Source organism: Hippocampus guttulatus, chromosome 7, assembly GCF_054856545.1.
Source record: "Hippocampus guttulatus isolate MCC_2025c chromosome 7, RoL_Hgut_1.0, whole genome shotgun sequence".
In the NCBI taxonomy this organism is placed as follows: Eukaryota; Metazoa; Chordata; class Actinopteri; order Syngnathiformes; family Syngnathidae; genus Hippocampus; species Hippocampus guttulatus.
This window is the reverse complement of record NC_141267.1, coordinates 22,780,157-22,797,309: the sequence shown is the minus strand read 5'-3', so window position 1 is coordinate 22,797,309 and position 17,153 is coordinate 22,780,157. Positions and strand designations below refer to the sequence as shown.

The 17,153-nt window shown below is 48.1% G+C and overlaps 1 protein-coding gene across 1 annotated transcript in view; it reads right to left on the bottom strand.

Moving 5' to 3' along the window:
• The window catches only part of gmds (GDP-mannose 4,6-dehydratase), a 56,136-nt gene that overhangs the window by 36,510 nt on the left and 2,473 nt on the right, over window positions 1-17,153 (bottom strand). The window contains exons 2-6 of the mRNA XM_086115427.1: window positions 15,336-15,380; window positions 15,169-15,256; window positions 14,608-14,717; window positions 6,311-6,503; window positions 5,349-5,453 (exon numbers count right to left, since the gene is read on the bottom strand). Of these exons, the coding sequence (XP_085971553.1) occupies window positions 5,349-5,453; window positions 6,311-6,503; window positions 14,608-14,717; window positions 15,169-15,256; window positions 15,336-15,380 (541 nt within the window). The remainder of the gene's footprint in view (window positions 1-5,348; window positions 5,454-6,310; window positions 6,504-14,607; window positions 14,718-15,168; window positions 15,257-15,335; window positions 15,381-17,153) is intronic.

Here is a 17,153-nt window from a genome sequence, read left to right as displayed (position 1 = left end):
GCCGAGGGACAATTCAGAGTGCCGTGCATGTTTTCGGAATGCGGGGGGAAATCGGAATACCCGGAGAAAACCCACGCAGTCAAGGGGGGGGGGGATATGCAAACTCCATAGAAGAAGGCCGGAGCCTGAATCGAACCCACGACCTCTGCACTGTGCTAAAAGGTCGACCACATAGTACATAACACTTGCATTGCGCTTTTCAAGACACCCAAAGAAGCTTTGCTGGTTGAGAGGCAGAAACCAAAGATTACAAGATCATAAAACTGCAGAGCTGCCAGTTTAATTTGATTTCATTGCATATTCTCTTGAAGGCCTCCATAAATAAATATGGGCTGCGAGCTGTTAATTGACTGTATTGAATGGCTGTACATAGTTTGTCAACGCTAAATAATCCAATACAAATACAGGCACACCAACTTGGAAAAGTCGTTGCCGGTGGCACTTCGACTTACAAGTGGCCTGACCAGTTTTTCAAGATAGAGGTTGCGTCTTCTTTTGGGAGCAAAAATTGGAGTTACAAGCGCTGAATGGCGGGCGGCTCAACTAACAAGCAGCAGACAGTGGACAATTGGATACACACTATTCGCTTTAAGCTGCCAGTTCTAGTTTGAACATAAAACAAAGACTCTGACACATTGTGAATTTAACAAAAGCACAAAACTGGCGATTTTCCATCAACTGCATGCCAATGCGCCATGCAAAACGCCATAGATGGGCAAATGAAACAGGTGGCAATTATACAACCCTTGAAGCAAAAGATATTTGAACACAAACGGTGTAGCACCATAAGTAGACAGGTAAAATAATCATGATCATGATACTTTCTGCGAAAAACGACTCCTGGTACTAGCGCATAGAGACAGACAGTTGTAAAAATCTCCTTTGTCGTGTCTTTATTATACTGTCCCCTGGTGGCCACGGTAAACCCACCCGAATGTCAATCGAGCTGCAGCAAGAAATGGTGACGCACAAACTGTTTGGTTTTGTTTTGTTTTTTTCTACATTCTATTTTATAAGTGTGTGTTATGACTTTGTCTTCACACAGCACAATACTGTGGAGAGCCGTGTTAGTAAAACAAATGGGTTTGTTTTTTTTGTTTGTTTTCATGTGGTGGGGGTTTTTTGCGCCGCTGGAATGGATTAATGCCATTTTCATTTAATTCAGTGAGGAAAGATGATATGATTATTTTCAGTCGCAAATGTGGTCAGGGACAGATTCAACTCATAAATCAAGACACTATTTCGGTTTGGGGGTTGAACTGCAACGGCTGCAACCAGGGCCTCATCGGGGCCTTACGTAGCACCTGGCACACCCCGGGTCTCCTTATGAAGCTCACACCTATGCTGCCCGATTGCTCTCCTCCCTCCTTTGTCTAATCAGCGCGGCATGGAGCAGAGCTTCAACTGAATATACGACTGGCCTGCCCGGTGGGGGGGACAAAGCCTGCTCTGTTGCTGGCAGCAGTGTTAATGTGTTTCCTTTACTGGCAGCAGCACTCAGGACAGCCAGGATGAGGCCTGCGCGGGGGGAAAAGGACGCTTATTGCAGGGTTGGAGCTCAAACGGGGCAGGGGTGGCCATTTCACCTGGCCTCCAGCTGGCAGAAAACGCCATAATTCCATGGGCCATGAAATCTGAGCAGACAGCAAAACCTCTGCCAGAAACTGACACGCGTGTTTTCTTGTTCTTCCATGTCATTTCTCCAGCGCTTGGATTTGTTTGGCAAGAGAAGTGACAGGAAAAACACAACATATTGGCTTGACTGGCACAGCTGGTCTGAAGCGAGGCTAAAGAGGGTGGGGAAAACGTGACTATCGATCCGAAACAAGGACACCGCAACGCTCCTTCATGCTTGGGGATGGGAACTCGTCGCTAGCTGGAGAATTGGACGGAGTCCATGAAGATTTGTTGACCGACTGGTCCGACAGACGAGTCGAGCTGGATGAAAGTACGCAGAGTGTGTTCTTTTCTTCTGTTCTGGATGTGACCAAAGCGGTGCCCCAAGGCTCCGTCCCGGGACCCACTTCATTTTCCATTTACATCAACAGTTTGTGTGCTCACGCGCCCCAACGGATTTTGTCACTACTATGCCGATGACACCATGACTGTTCATCCACACCCACTCCGGCTTTTGAGTTGTTCCAAGCTTCTTTTAGTGTTGTCCAGTCACATCTGAGGGCTCTGAAATGTGTTTCAAACACAGAAAACACTAAGCCCCTGGTCTACTCAAATGCGAGTGAGTTACAAGGGAACCATTGTAACTCCACAAGTGAGTCCAACGGAGCTGGTCTCTAAATATACGCAGGGTCTGGGTTTTCTTCTGGACCAAGAGCTTCCTTTCAAAGCACACATCTCAGATTCAGACACCAAAGCTCAGGGAGAAACTTGGCTTCTACTATGGCCGTAAACTGCTTGCGTCCACAACATTTCTTCCAATTATTGACAAGGGAGATGTGCTGCACAGGGGTGCCTCGCTTTACACTGTTGTTTGACTATTTCTACATTTTGAGGAAATGCAGTGGGGGCTCATTGGAATTAAGGTCGGCATTTCCAAGGTCAGTACTTTTCCATCTTGAAACGTGGGATTAGTTTTTCATGACTCGCCCCCAAGTAAGTATGGCGCAAAGGCGAAGTTGTAGTCAATCGCTGACGCGTCTCACAAATTGAAGATGAGCACGCAGCTCAGTCCAAGTACTTTTCAGATATTTCATAGCTGAGCTCATTTACGTCGTGCGCTTGTCTGAACAGGCAGCGTTTTGCTCTGAGAAGAGCAGAAGACCTGCGATAGCTTTATACAGCATTTGTAATCTCTTCTCTCCAATTTTTTGTAGCAATCACCCAAATGGAAGAAAATATTTTGAGAATGAGGAACACGTCTCCCGGTGGGTTTCAGGATGATGCGGACCCTTGGTGTTGCCCTCTTTCCCTGAAAAGTTGTTTTCCGGGTCATAGCGCCGTTTCTCAAATATCCCGTTCATCAAAATGATATCCTGTCAGTTGCTATCAGCAGCATTGCGCAATCCTCGCAGATATCTGAAACTTGGCTGCCAAAAGAGAGCATGTGTGCGCCGTTTCACTAGCGCAGTGTCAAGGCACACCCAGAAACGGGAAAAGGAGTGAGGCGAGGAAAAACGTCATCTGAAGGGGGGTTTGAATAGCGGACAGGGCTTGTGAAGACCCCCGCCCCCAACTTTAAATTCTTTATATACAAAAATTTAAAGTAAAAAGAGAGAGCAGGGCCGCAGGCGGCGGCGCACGAAAGGCTTAAACGTTTTGACAACGTGTCACTTGGGTTAACTCAAGCTTACACAGAGGAAAAACAGCCGCTTAGTTTTTGGGAGCTCTAATTGTGTCTGGTCCGCAGACTCAGGGAGCCAAGGTGGGGGGAGGCCAGTGAAAGATTTGAAAACAAATCATAGGACCTCAAAAAGAACTCTATGATGTAGCCAGAGAACGGGATGCCCGAGTTGGAGTGATGTGCTCCCTCTTACGAGGACCAGTCGAGAGGCGAGCGGGCAGCATTCTGGACCGACTGGAGACGCTTGATGGAGGATTGGCTGACTCCAAAGTAAAGCGTGTTACAATCATCCGGCCGAGATGTGACCAAAGCATGAATGACTCTTTCAGAGTGCTCTTGAGAAAGAAGAGGTTTGACTTTAAAGATACAACAAAAACAAAGGAAGCAACCTTGCCGTTGCAACACATTTGGAGGGGACTGTCGTCAAGATGGATATTCTCTTGGATTTCATGTTTTCGCATTTTATCGCCAAGCAGCAGGATTAATAGTAGCGCTGTCACCCAATTGGGTGTGGTTCTTCAAATTCACGCTTTGTGACTTGCTCTGTCACGGAGACATTAAAACATTCTTCATTCATCAGTGAGAAAAAGATTGTTGCCAACGACACTCCTACCGCTTTCGCCCAGGGAGCGCACAATCGGCAGATGCTCCTTTTCTCTCACAGCGAGCAAAATATGGCAACAGTCGCGAGCGAGTAGATGCGAACGAATGTGGTGAAGGTGAATAATTCATAGCGACTGCTATTTGTTTGATTGTAAAATCGAGAGATCAATGACGTTGAAAATACACCTCACTAATCCTGGCAGGGAAATGAAAGGGATACAATCTGGCACATTTTACTGATCGTAGTGACAAACAATGGAACTGAAATATTTTGCATCTGAAGGATGATTGAGTGTAACATGCCAACATCATTTCAATTGGTGTGTTATTCACTATAAACTGTTATCTCATGAATGGTTTCATATGAAAAGACGACCATTGGCCAGTCTGGGTTCTGACTATCTGATGATACATCACAAAAACAGACACGCACACAAACAAAAGAGAGGTTGCGGTGACATTTTTAATATGTGCGCGATGCCCCGAAGCGTTGCAGGCACCGGTTTAACCTGATTTACACGCCAGCGTGACCCGAGATGAATACCACATGACTTCATCGTAAGCGGTGCGGCCGGGTCAACCACTCAGGTGTTTGTGATTTCAAAAACCCCGACGAAGGCCCTGACAACGAACCCGACCGAGGTCAGAGGCTTAGCCAGTAAAACCTAACGGCTTACCGCAAAAAGATACTCGCTGTGGGAACTGGGATCGATTGCGCCAGAGGTGGCCAAACTACGGCCGAGGGGGCATTTGCGGCCCGCCGGCCATTTTTCAGCAGCCCGCTACGTGACTGAAAAAGTATATATGACAATATAAATGACATGTGCCGCAAGGTTTGTGAGAAGGCAGGGTGTACAGTAGAACTTTTCGCTGTAGTCACAATTTAGATTTATAAACACAATTTATCTTCAAAACACTCTAGTGAATAAAGATAATGCAAATTTAGAGGCAAGAATTGTTTCTTCCACATTAGGACTGATTTATTAATGATCCTCATCCACAGTTTTGTCTTTTTTTGGTTTTGAATGTGGAGATGGGATTCGGCTGCAGAGGCGGATCTAGTCTGGCTGTTGGCCACCCCCAAAAAAAAATTTTGCCTACACCCTTTCCACAGAAAGCTGTGGAGATGAAGAAGTTTGGACACCCCCGGTTTACACCCTCTCCCCCCAAGCATTAGTCTGTGTTGAAATGCATTTGAGGAGCAGCCCAAATTTTATTTGATTTTTTTAAATCATTTTTCAGGTAGCGCGAGGATAATGAGCACAGATAGAGAGTAGGATCCCGGTTGCTCCCGAGTTCCTTTATGCGAAAAATAAAACTCGAGTGAAATCACTTGCCAAAAAAGGCAATCAAACCGATTGATCCAAATGATTTTCATATGCCGCTTGTTGGATGAGACAAAAGATTGCGGTTTGAAGACGTGCGTTTGTCACTCGTGCGCTCTTACCTCTCCTTGGACTCTCGTGGTTGAAGAGAATCCCGTTGACGGCAAACATGTTGTACGCCTCTCTGAAGTTCACCACAATCCAGTAGGCATACAATTTGGCAGCACCTTTATGAGTCGCAGGGAACAAAAAAAAAAAAGGCCAACCATTATTTTTTGGATTGTATCTTTTGTCATTCATTTGCGCTATTTAATTGCAAAACCAATGAAGAGCAGCCCTCTCATAAAACTCTCCCATGGATCACGAACGCTGTTCGCTTCCCAAAATCCGAATCGACAGGCTTCGAGACTGGGCATGAATATGATGTCACTTCTTGGAACCATTCAAAATGATTTTACGACCCGGATGGCCAGGATGTGTCACCGCGTCTAATCTTCCATCAATTTCAAATCCTATCAGCACATGACCAAAAATGGGCTCAATTTGGACACGACGCCGCCCGCCGGTTACACTGGAAGCGAAGAGAGGTCTCCATGGCCATGTCATCCGCTTGTGATGATGAATTCATTGCCGAGCATGCCTCATGATCGGATGTGCCGCCCCCCCCCCCCCCCACCCATGAAGCCTCGGTTCGGGTGTTGACAGAGGGGGGGGGGGGGGGGGGGGGGAATGTCAGCAAGCGGGGCATTTACCCGACAGAGAAAATGAAACTGGATCGCTTGTATTGCCTGCGCGTGCATCTACGTGCCGCAAATGAGTGCTGAGCCGCGTGAATATAAAGGTGTCTTTGTTTCAGCCAGAGCCACTCCAGTCCAACGGAAGACATTTAGCCTCAGGTTGTGCGGAGAGCAAATAAGTGGCCCGCGAAACGAATCTCTCTCTTGCAACAGCGTCATACGCAGGCGAGCGGCACACGCGAATCGTCGTGTGTCTGAACATGGCCAACGTCAAGCAGCGGATTACTTTAAAAAAAAAAAACAACAACAACAACACGGGACTCGACGTCGGCTACGAGTGAGTTTACCGTAAGGTGAACGAGGGTAGAAGGGCGTGGTCTCCGTCTGTGGGATTTCCTGGACTTTGCCGTACAACTCGCTCGTGGAGGCCTGGTAAAACTTGACGCTGTTGGTCAAGCCACACGTCTTGATCGCGTCCAAAAGACGAAGCGTTCCCACGCCGTCCACATTAGCCGTGTACTCGGCCAATTCAAAGGAGATCTGAGGAAAAGACAAAAACGTGGCTCATTCCAAAAATAAATGAAGAAATCTAACAAAAAAATGTATAAAACATCTATCCATCCATTTTCTAGCGCTTATCCGAGGTCGGGTCGCGGGGGCAACGGCTTTAGCAGAGACGCCCAGATTTTCCCTCTCCCCAGCCCCTTCGTCCAGCTCTTCCCGGGAAGGCGTTCCCAGGCCAGCTGGCCGGCATAGTCTCTCCAGCGTGTCCTGGGTCGTTCCCCGGGGCCTCCTGCCGATGGGGCATGCCCGGAACACCTCAGCGGGGAGGCGTCAAATGCCCAAGCCACATCATCTGGCTCCTCTCAACATGGAGAAGAAGCTGCTCGACTCTGAGCCCCTCCCGGATGACCCACCTTCTCACCTTATCTCTAAGGGAGAGCCCAGACACCCTGCGGAGGAAACTTACTTCGGCCGCTCCGATCCACTCGACGCTCGCACGTGAACAAGACCCCAAAATACTTCAATTCCTCCACTTGGGGCAAGATCTCATTCCACTCCAACCATTGTGTCAAATTTGGAGATGCAGATTTTCCTCCTACCGTTTCACACACTGCTCCAGTGAATCGCATTTAAAAGCACACGGTTTCTGACAAACACTCGTCAGAAGGCAACATCAAGAACAAAACCGGATTCTTGAACAAATGAGCAAGACTTTGCTTGGATCTGCCTCACAATGAACAGTTGTAGGTTGAAATCTCGGTTTGGACATTCCTGTGTGGGGTTTTCCCCTGGTAAGCCAGCTCCCACTCATATTTCCAAAACATGCACAGTAGGTAGACGGAAGCCTTTTTCGTCGAAAGGTTTTGCGGGTCAAGGGATGAGACGGAATCATGAAACACTTGGATGGCGAGTGAATGCTCTTTTACATATTGTTTGAAGGCCGTCTGATGAAAGCGGTTTCATGAGTTGGCTGAACTGAAAACCTGCAACAGTCCAGGGCCCCTTCCACTTCACATTTGTCTGGAACAATCACTCACAAATCCCAAGGAGGTCAGCAAAACACGTTCCGGGAGTCCATTGGAGCCGATCCCAAATTTTCTACTCCCAGAATGCCCGTTTCCAGACAGGAAGGCCGAGAGGGAGGCAAACCTTCAGGAACGCAAATTGAGCTGAAGTTGGAAATGGAGGCGCCCACACAGGTACGGCGTGCGCAGCCGAGAGTTTCTGTCTGCGCTTATCGACGCGCCGGGTTGGCGGAAGGCGCATGACAAGTTCAAATCCTTCCTGGTTAGTGGTCACCACACCTGGCAAGGGGGCCAATTGCAAGGAAATGCGTTGGCCATTTAGTGCTTCTCCATCAGCTCTGCACACACGGACAAATAAAGAGGCCTTATTTATGGCAACTACGAACACTGGGCCTCTCTGTACCGGTACCACTTGCAAACTCTCTCGTTGTGTCATTTTGCAAATTTATCACACATGAACGTTTGGGCTCAACAAGCCATGTTCAGATCACAAAGACAAGCCCAGTAAATGGGCTGTCACTTATCTTTCCTCATTTAGGTACTGATGACGGAGCATCAGGAGCAACCGGGGTTCAGTATTTTGCTCAAGGACACTTTGACCAGGTATTGAACCACCAACTTCTTTATTGGGAGACGACCACTGAGCATTCACAGCCCCAGTTTTTTTTTTTGGGTCGTAATGTGTCTTCCTGTTGGCGGCACGGCGGTCGAGCGCTCAACACATCTGCCTCACAGTGCAGAGGTGTAAACACAAAATGCAGTTTATAAATGAGGATGTTCTCAACAGCCATGCCAATATCCATCATTACCTCTCAGGAGAATGTTGCGGGAACATTGTGATAAGATTTTTTTTTTTCTTGGAATATTTTTATCATGTTCCCCCTGAATTGGATGTCGTACACTCAAATTTAAGCTGAAAGTCTGCAGTCGAAAGGCATTCGTTTGAGGACTTCATCTAACTAGCTGTTTTTACAAACGGCATGCTGTAGCCTAAGCTACTGTTGCTGCACACAGATACACAAACAACACACCTTGGAAAAAAAAAAAATGACATGCTGACAGAGACTCTCCTCCAGTCTCATCTTGTTGGAATTGGGACACCTAAACATCACGATCTTATATGTGCACGCGCATGCGCGCACGCTGTGAAAAGTATAAGCACCTTTTTTTTTTCCTCACCTGCCGCGCCACGTATCTACACACGCATGTAATGAATGCTCGAGCAGAGTCAACATATGTGTTCAACCAAGACTTCACTGAATCGAACCACCGAGACGATTCCAAAAAGCTTCACTGGGCTGACCTCACCTGCAGCGGGTAAGGCGGAACCTCGTTTCGAAGTACGACGTCTGTTCAACAGAAGCAAATATGGATGTCTGTGAAAGCTGAAATTATCTCAATTGGGGGAAAGACGAATTTGGGAAGGTACAAGACATTCGGGGATCATGCTTGTGTTTGGAACCAGCCCCCCAGCATCAAGTCCGATCGCAGAAGCCGCTTGGCATCGTCTTCTCCACCCGTTGGCTGACCAGCGCACCCATTTTCAACCCCATCGCCCTCCCTCACACACCACGGCGGGCAACTGGCCCCAAGCATTTCCCAGTATGCATTTTGCTATTGATGAATGTTGTCATTGTGAGCGCAGGAAGCCGCCGACATAGCAACCAACCTCAGCCCACAACTATGCACTGACGCAGCCGAGCGTACACTGCTTACATGGTCCTGAAAGAACAGTCGGCTTTGGCAAACGCCGCCAACCTCTGCAGGTGCAACTGCACATACGCACGCAGACCACAGCGCCAGACGATAAAGCAACACCAGCGCAGCCGCAGCCTCGCAAGTCATACGGCCGAAGAAAAGGTTCAAATTGTGTTTTAACTCATTCAGTACCAGCCAATTCTGGACCAAGTCTGAAAAGACGTTCAAAAACGTCTTTGGGAGTGAATGAGTTAATAGAATCACTGACATACCCAATCCCGTGTTCCAATGATCCTCAGAGATAAGTTGTCTGGCAGGGTCGCCCCCGTGACTGACACGGGGTCAGAGGTGAAGGACCAGACAAAGCGTGGCTCACGGACCCATGATGATGATGATTAAAAACATTGGATCAGGATTTCCCTGGCCTAACACCTCAGGAGCCAGGCCTTGAGGTGCGGCTCCACGGCGGGGGCCACCAGGCGCTGGAGTCGTGGCGCAGTTCAAGCTTCTCTCCAAAGCACTGACTGTTCATTTACATCCCAAAAGAGGGAAAGCATTCCTGGTTGGGTGTGCCTCGACCTTCGAGGATACATATTTGGATTATGCGCCACTACCAAGGCTGGAGCCGTCCTGTCCTATCCTTTTGGGCACGAACGGACAAAGCCTGCTCGGGCGAGAGGCAAATTGAGTCGTCCGGTTGCGATCGACTGGCAATGAACGAGAATGATCACGCATGTCACAAACGCACACGCGAAGACAATGACTTTTAGCTCTCTCCTAGGGTGGGAAAATCAGAACGGGGGGTTGGAATGTCGGCTCGACCCATCGCAGCGTGGCTCGTCTTTCAGGGTTTTCGGGAAAGGAAATGCCCTCCACTTAGTTGCAGCTATCAAGGGGAAAGACTTTCTCCCTGCCACGTAGGACAGCACAAAAGCTTTTCCTTCCTTCCACCCCTTAAACCGCAACCGTGCAAAGAGAGAGCCATATTTCCTGGAAGAGATGCTTCCAGCAAATGCGAGCTGACCACTCAAGAGGAACGTGTACAGCAGGGGCGTCAGACTCATTTTTGTCGTGGGCCACATTTTAGTTGCCGGTTCCCTTGGAGGGCCGTGATGACTGAAAGCATATAAAAATAAAAATAAAATCAGTAAGAACGGTTTATTCAACTATTGTTTAAGTTTCTGTAATGAGGGGTTTGGTCACAAGCAAATGCTTACAATATGTCTCTTATTTATTAGAATTTTAAATCTTGGTCGAGATTTTAGCGAGCATCATGGACGTTCGCATCTATGATTTGCTTTTGCGGGCCACATAAAATGATGTGGCGGGCCAGATCTGGCCCCCGGGCCTGGAGTTTGACACCTGGTGTACAATATATAAAAGAATATATTCACAACTACAAAGGTGCCAAATGTTTGCGGTAGCTCAAAACGCTGCTACGAAAAAGAAAAAGAAAAAAGTGCATCAAGGGGTGCTGCGACAAAATCGGCAATTGATTGACAGATCGTGATCAGCCTGGGGGAGAAACATGAAGGAAGAACTTCAGCTGACCCACACTATCCCACGATCCAAAAGCAACCTGCTTCAACCGCAAGTGCAACCTCCGGCTGCCCAGCTGTTTGCTCCGCAGAACATACTTTACGCACGCGCGCGCACACACAGAAAGCAGGATCGTGAAGTCGGAAGACTGTTGAGACTGAATCGAGCAGAAACGCAAAACATTTATACAACGTCGATTCGCGTGCGAGTGCGTTTTATTTATGTCCCTGAAGATTCTGTCCAACTCGCTCAGCCCAGGTCGACTTACACGTTTGCGGCGTGGGAGCGGATACGGACGCGGGCTCACAGTGACCCGTTCAAAGACTTGCATTTGAAAGCGCTTCCACTCTACCGATACCTTCAACTTCATCTACATATTCCAAGAGCCAGATCCCGTCACTTACTTCCCGTCCGTATGAGATAGAGGAAACGCTAGGCCCAGACGAAGGTAACGTGGATTTCCGTTGCGTTACAAAAAGGTTGTTTATGAAGACATCATTGCGGGGAGGGGGAAGAGGAAAAAAAAAAAAAAAATGAAAGGAGCATCATGAGTCTTCCGGACGAGAAAGACGATAGACTGACACTTCGAGATTTAAGGCAACAATGGCAAATTGCGAATCGTGTACATGCAACGGCCAACCTGACTTAACGAGCTCAGACGTTAAAGCTCCCGACTTTTTCTTGGACACGTGTTTCAACCGCAATTCTTTGGACTTGCGCTGACGCCCGCGCATCACGCACATCATCTCGGATTCCGACAGCGGGTTATCGACAAAGAAAAGGAGCGCTCCCCATTGTGTCTGTGGCAACCACAAACAACAGTTACACTTGTACGCAAACAGCATACCGCAATGACACTCCTGGAGCCGTTCCAAAAAAAGACGCTCGGCTCATCCGCGGGCACGGCGAACGCGATGCTTTTGTGAGGGAGCGCGGCTCCTGCTTGCGCAACGCGCTTGCCGCGGCAAAACAACAAAACCAAAGAGACGCGTGCATTCCAGGCATGTTCCGACATTTAAAAGACAAAAAAAAAATCCGAATGCTTTAAAAAGGTTCGAAATACTCAATCTGCCATATACGAGGAGATTCGTTTTGAGGCACTCTCAATCCAAATAAAACCGACGAAATAAACAAACGCAGCTAAAATTTAAAGTCGTTTATCACCGAGCAGAAAGCTTTCCAGGATATTTGTGGTTCATCTTCCAAGATTGAACAGCGTTCGGAACTGTTCTTTGTTCCCTCCACCTTGACGAAAGAATAAGAAAAAAAGGATGGATGAATGGAGGGAAATACTAAAGAGTTTTAGGACGGGCCATTGCTGGGGGGGAGGTGGAGGGGGGGTTGCCTTTCACAGAGAGACTTGGTTTCTGTCACCTGTAAACAGCGAGGGTTCCCAATTGAAAAGTTCCCCCGGTGTCTTCGCACAGATGCTTTTGTCAAAAATAAGTCAGGGATGAAGCATTATATCCGACATTTTCTGAGGAAGAAAGAAATTTGGTGGGCATCTAAATCGAGGGCGGCGAGCGAGGAAACGGCTGATCACGGAGCAAGGGCGAACGACCGCAATTGATTTATTTTACTGTTCCTTTTAACGGCCGGCCGCGCGTTTTGATGAACGAGCACGAGAGCGAGCGGCGCTTCGAAGCGTAACTCCTCAACACCTCGACCGCTAAGGTGGAACCGTAACGGAACGTGCCAACCTCCGGAGGGCTTCGCCCCGAGAAGCTTTATGAGCGCATTCCGCCGTCGTTTTGGTCAATAACCGCGCGCGCCCCTGCCGAGTTGGGCTTCACAGAGAAGAATACGCCGTTGTGAGCTGCAGCTTTCTAAAGGTTACAAGACAATTTGCCAGTTAACGCAGTTTTCTTTCAGTAATGCACTAAGTGGTATTATCATTGTGGGGTGTGGGGCGGGGGAGGGGTTGTCTTTGTTTTTTCAATCACTTGAGAAATAAAAGACATTTCCAGACGCGGCTTGATTGAATTTGCTAAACTCAGATCCCGAGGGAGTCGTCTGCCATGGCTGAACGCTGCCACCTATCTGTGAAACTCCATTTCAGCAGTTGATTTGGACTTTTTTGAAAGGGGGGGGGGGGGGGGCGGCCCGGTAGTCCAGTGGTTAGCACGTCGGCTCCACAGTGCAGAGGTACCGGGTTCGATTCCAGCTCCGGCCTCCCTGTGTGGAGTTTGCATGTTCTCCCCGGGCCTGCGTGGGTTTTCTCCGGGTGCTCCGGTTTCCTCACACATTCCAAAAACATGCATGGCAGGCTGATTGGACGCTCTAAATTGTCCCTCGGTGTGAGTGTGGGCGTGGATGGTTGTTCGTCTCTGTGTGCCCTGCGATTGGCTGGCAACTGATTCAGGGTGTCCCCGGGGGGGGGGGGGGCTTGATTTTGGCAAGCGACACAATGCATTGTCTAGATTTGCTGACCGAAGCCTCCGCACTCTCACTCTTCAAGGACACGCGCGTCTCTGTCCGGCGCTGACGCGTTGACTTAAAAAAAAAAAAAAAAAAAAAGAAAGAGAGGCGACTCACGAATGGAGCAACAATTGTGACCCACAAAGGGCAACCGCGATACATTCCTCGACTCTCAATAGGGAAAGTGCAGACATGTTTCACTTGGCACAGGCGGGCCTATTCTTAAGCTGAAGTTCATTTTCAACATCTGTCGGCAAGTCAGGCCGTCTTGTAATGGGGCCTAACCTTTTGATAAAAGGGATCGGTCGGAGCAGCGGGCCGCTCCGCTCCGACCGGCCGGTGAACACACCGCGGCCCGGTCCCGTGTTTGAATCTTTTTATAATATAGACCGATCCGTGTTTTATAACAGTGAGTGCGTCTCAACAAACAGGAAAATCATTCCGGCGTGACGTATTTTCGCTGGAGATGATCCCGCGACGCGGCGTATACCCGAGACCGGTCGTGAGTCAATCCCAAGGCACTTTTCGACAAACAACAATTCACACTCATTGCGGTGGGTAATTGAGAGTCGTCGATTGACCCGACGTGCATGCTTGTGCAATGTGGGAGGGAGCCAGAGGAACCGGAGAAGCCACGCTTAAGCGTGGGATGAAGGTTTTGGAGTGACCAAGTCCAAGTCCGGATTTAAATCTCATTGAGATACTGCCGTCTGACCTTATATGTTCATGCTCTAAAACCTTCTACGTTGGCCGAGTTAAAAGGATCCTGCAAAGGAGAGAGCGGGGTCCTAAGGGGTCCTAAAGTCTCTTCAGACGCAATGTTTTGATTTTTAGTTCTCGGGGCCAAGGGTGGAACAAGCAGTTCTGTTCAGGGGGCACTTACTTTTTCCACTTTATTGGATATTCAAACATTTGAATGTGATCGATTTGTAAAACAAATCTGAAATCATGAAGGGGGCAAAAAAATAAAAAAATAAATCACAGCACTGTTCAAGACGGCTGAGGGCTTTAAGAAGTCTTTTCTTTTCCCCGTCTTTCCAGCACATTGCCCCGAGAGCAGAGCCGCCAACTGAAGTAAATCCGGAGAGGAGACCGTTAAGCCAAGCTCCATCTCGCAACAATCGCAATAAGTCAAGCCCCCCCCCGAATGAGCCTGAACGAGCGTCAAAGGGAATTCCCCGTCACGCAGAGCAGACCGAAGCTGCTGGGAAGAAACGGACGTTGTCTGGGCTGACTGATGTTTTCCTCTGTGGTGACACACTGCAGTGAAATCATCTCGGCGACTTATATTGTCGGCTGAACAGCAGACTCGATTGAAGAGTTGAACGGGGAGGTACCGGTCGTGTGTGCACAATATACATGCATACAAAATGGGCAAATGCCACATAAAAATAATGCCAACGATTATCAACCAAAATGTTAATATGGGCTAGCGGTAATAAGAGATGAGATGATGCTACCTTGACGTGACTCTGAGCACCCAGGTTGTAGATTTCTGTTGGTTTGACTTGGTTAATGATCTTCACCAGACACGTGCTATCCGTCAGGTCGCCATAGTGCAGCTTCATATCTGGTTAAGAAAGTAACATGAACATGACATCTCATGTGATCCAAGGAATGATCCGGAATTGGTTTTACATTGGAGCATGTCAATTAGATTCAAGACTGTCTCTGAAACCATAATGTTTTATTTGTTGGGGGGGGGGGGGGGGGTCATTATTCTGCTGTATAACCCAAAAGCATTTGAGCTTGATGGCATTGACTGATGGCTGGACTGCAGGATTTTCTGGGAGATAGCAGAATTCATTCTTCCGTGACTAATGACATGTCATCCAAGTCCTGAAGTAACAAAGCTGCCCTCAGACAATTAAAATGCCACCGCTGTCTTTTGGCCTGGCTAGGTAAAGGGGCATGAGGCGGGTGTGCTTTGTAATGGGGTTTGGCAACACAGGTGTCCAGACATTTTACAACTTCGTTGCGGTTGCTCGATTCGTGAAGAAAACTGCAGAAAAGACACTTACTGCCTTCAGTATGCGCCTTTGGGTTCTGGTAAAGATGTTCGATGCGTCCCGTGTTGAACGAACTGGAACGTCTCAAAATGCCATGAACCTCAGGATGGAGAAGATACGATAAAGCTCCATATTCGATGACATCTTGGCCAAGCCCGCATCCTGGCTTTCTTTCTTACCTCATATCCTTTGGAGAGCAGAAACTCCGCCAGGTATGACCCATCCTATAAATGACAAGATGAGACAACAAAGAGCACTCAATAGACTCATTCATACACTCACTTTTTACTTTATTGTTTGTGTGCTTGTGCTTTTTATTTTATTTTTTACATATTGTGTTTTTAGGTCGTACAAAAATCGAACTGAATAAAGTATATCATGAATGTCAAAGTCCAGTGCCACTCTGGCGGCGCCGCCGCAACAAGGCTCATGACTGCCCGCCAGGGTCAACGCCCAAAAAGGCTCAAGTCCTCCGACACGAAGCCTGCAGGCACGAGTGCTGAAAAAAAAAACACGCAAACGTCCCTTAAACCGAGTTGGATCGCCGCCATGTCGAAAACTTTAAAACGGCGCTCCAGAGATCTTCCAGGCCCGCGTAGGATCACGGCTATTCAATGTGCGTATTCATGTGCGAACGGGCGAAGCCCGTCTCGTTCCCGTCATCTATTAAACTCGTCTTTTTTCCATCCTCAGACTTTCCAACCGCACATTCTGCGACACCGGGGAACATTCGGAGCCAGTCACGGCATTTATCCCTCAATGCCACTCACATATGCGCACGTATACAAACGCACTCTGGCACACGCCGGACCTGCACTTCCTGTCCAGGTCTGACAAATAACAGAAGGCAGAAGGCCAAGTACATGGAGAGAAAGACTGAGGGACTCCCAGGGCTTCTTGCGCTCACTAACAGTCATGATGGAAGCTTAGTCGCCGGTAGATCTTGCTTCACACACACACACACACACACACTACTAACTTGATCAGCAAGCTCTATAGAACGTCGATAACGATCCTGATGAGTTGAATTGGGTGTGTCGAAGGAGGGAAAATATCAAAAACACGCAGGATAGGAGCGGCCCTCGAGGACCGCACTTTTGGCAGCCGCGCTCTACGAGGCCTGCATCTGCACCGTGAAAACGAGGGTGGAAGTGATTGATAAGGCTTGAGCTGTAAACGGCAGATTAGGAGAAAGGTCAAGGTAGCCCACTTAGCTCTCGGTAGTATTCAGAGCTCCAGCTGGTGTCATGTTTTCCTTCCTCTATGCCAGAGTCGAAGCATTCCACGCCCCGACCAATATGGGGGGGAAAAAAAAAAATGCCCGAAGAGCTGCAGCTCTGTTTGAAAACAAGAAGCTCCTTCAAAGCCATTTTAGCCCAGAAGCCCCCGGCCTCACCTCACCGTTTCCTGTTATGGAGAGTTGACGATTAGGTCGGACACACAAATACGGTTGAGCGATTTCAGGCTCACCTGCCACGGTAAAACGACAAAAACGACTCGGAATTATTGTTATCCTTGACGCAATTTAATTTCTTTTTTTCTCCCCCCCCCAGTTATAAGACTTGAATTAATTTATTTTTCTTTGGGGTTTTTTTTTTTGTTTTGTTTTTTGCAAGTCAATTACTTCATTTGAGGAACAACGTCCTAATTTGGAGGAGGATTTTTCTTTTGGTTTTGGGGTTCTCCCCCCCCCCCCCCCATTTCCGGTTTCTCACGGTTCTCTTTAGATTTGAGGACTCTCACCAGAGTCCAGACACTTTTTAATTTGCCCGCTCTTGTGCTGCTCCAAGTTGGATGTTCTCCACTTTCAGGCTGTTCCAACCAGACTGCTGCACTTCATTTGCAGTGTTGGACGGTTACGCGTCAACCTCAGGTTAGCTATTTTATATCGCGTCCGGAAAAGTCCGGTCCACGTCTTTACACGTTTGTTTCAATAAACATGAAAAGTTGGAAGTGATAAAGCCACAGATTGGCTTGCGTTATTGTTTCAATGATGG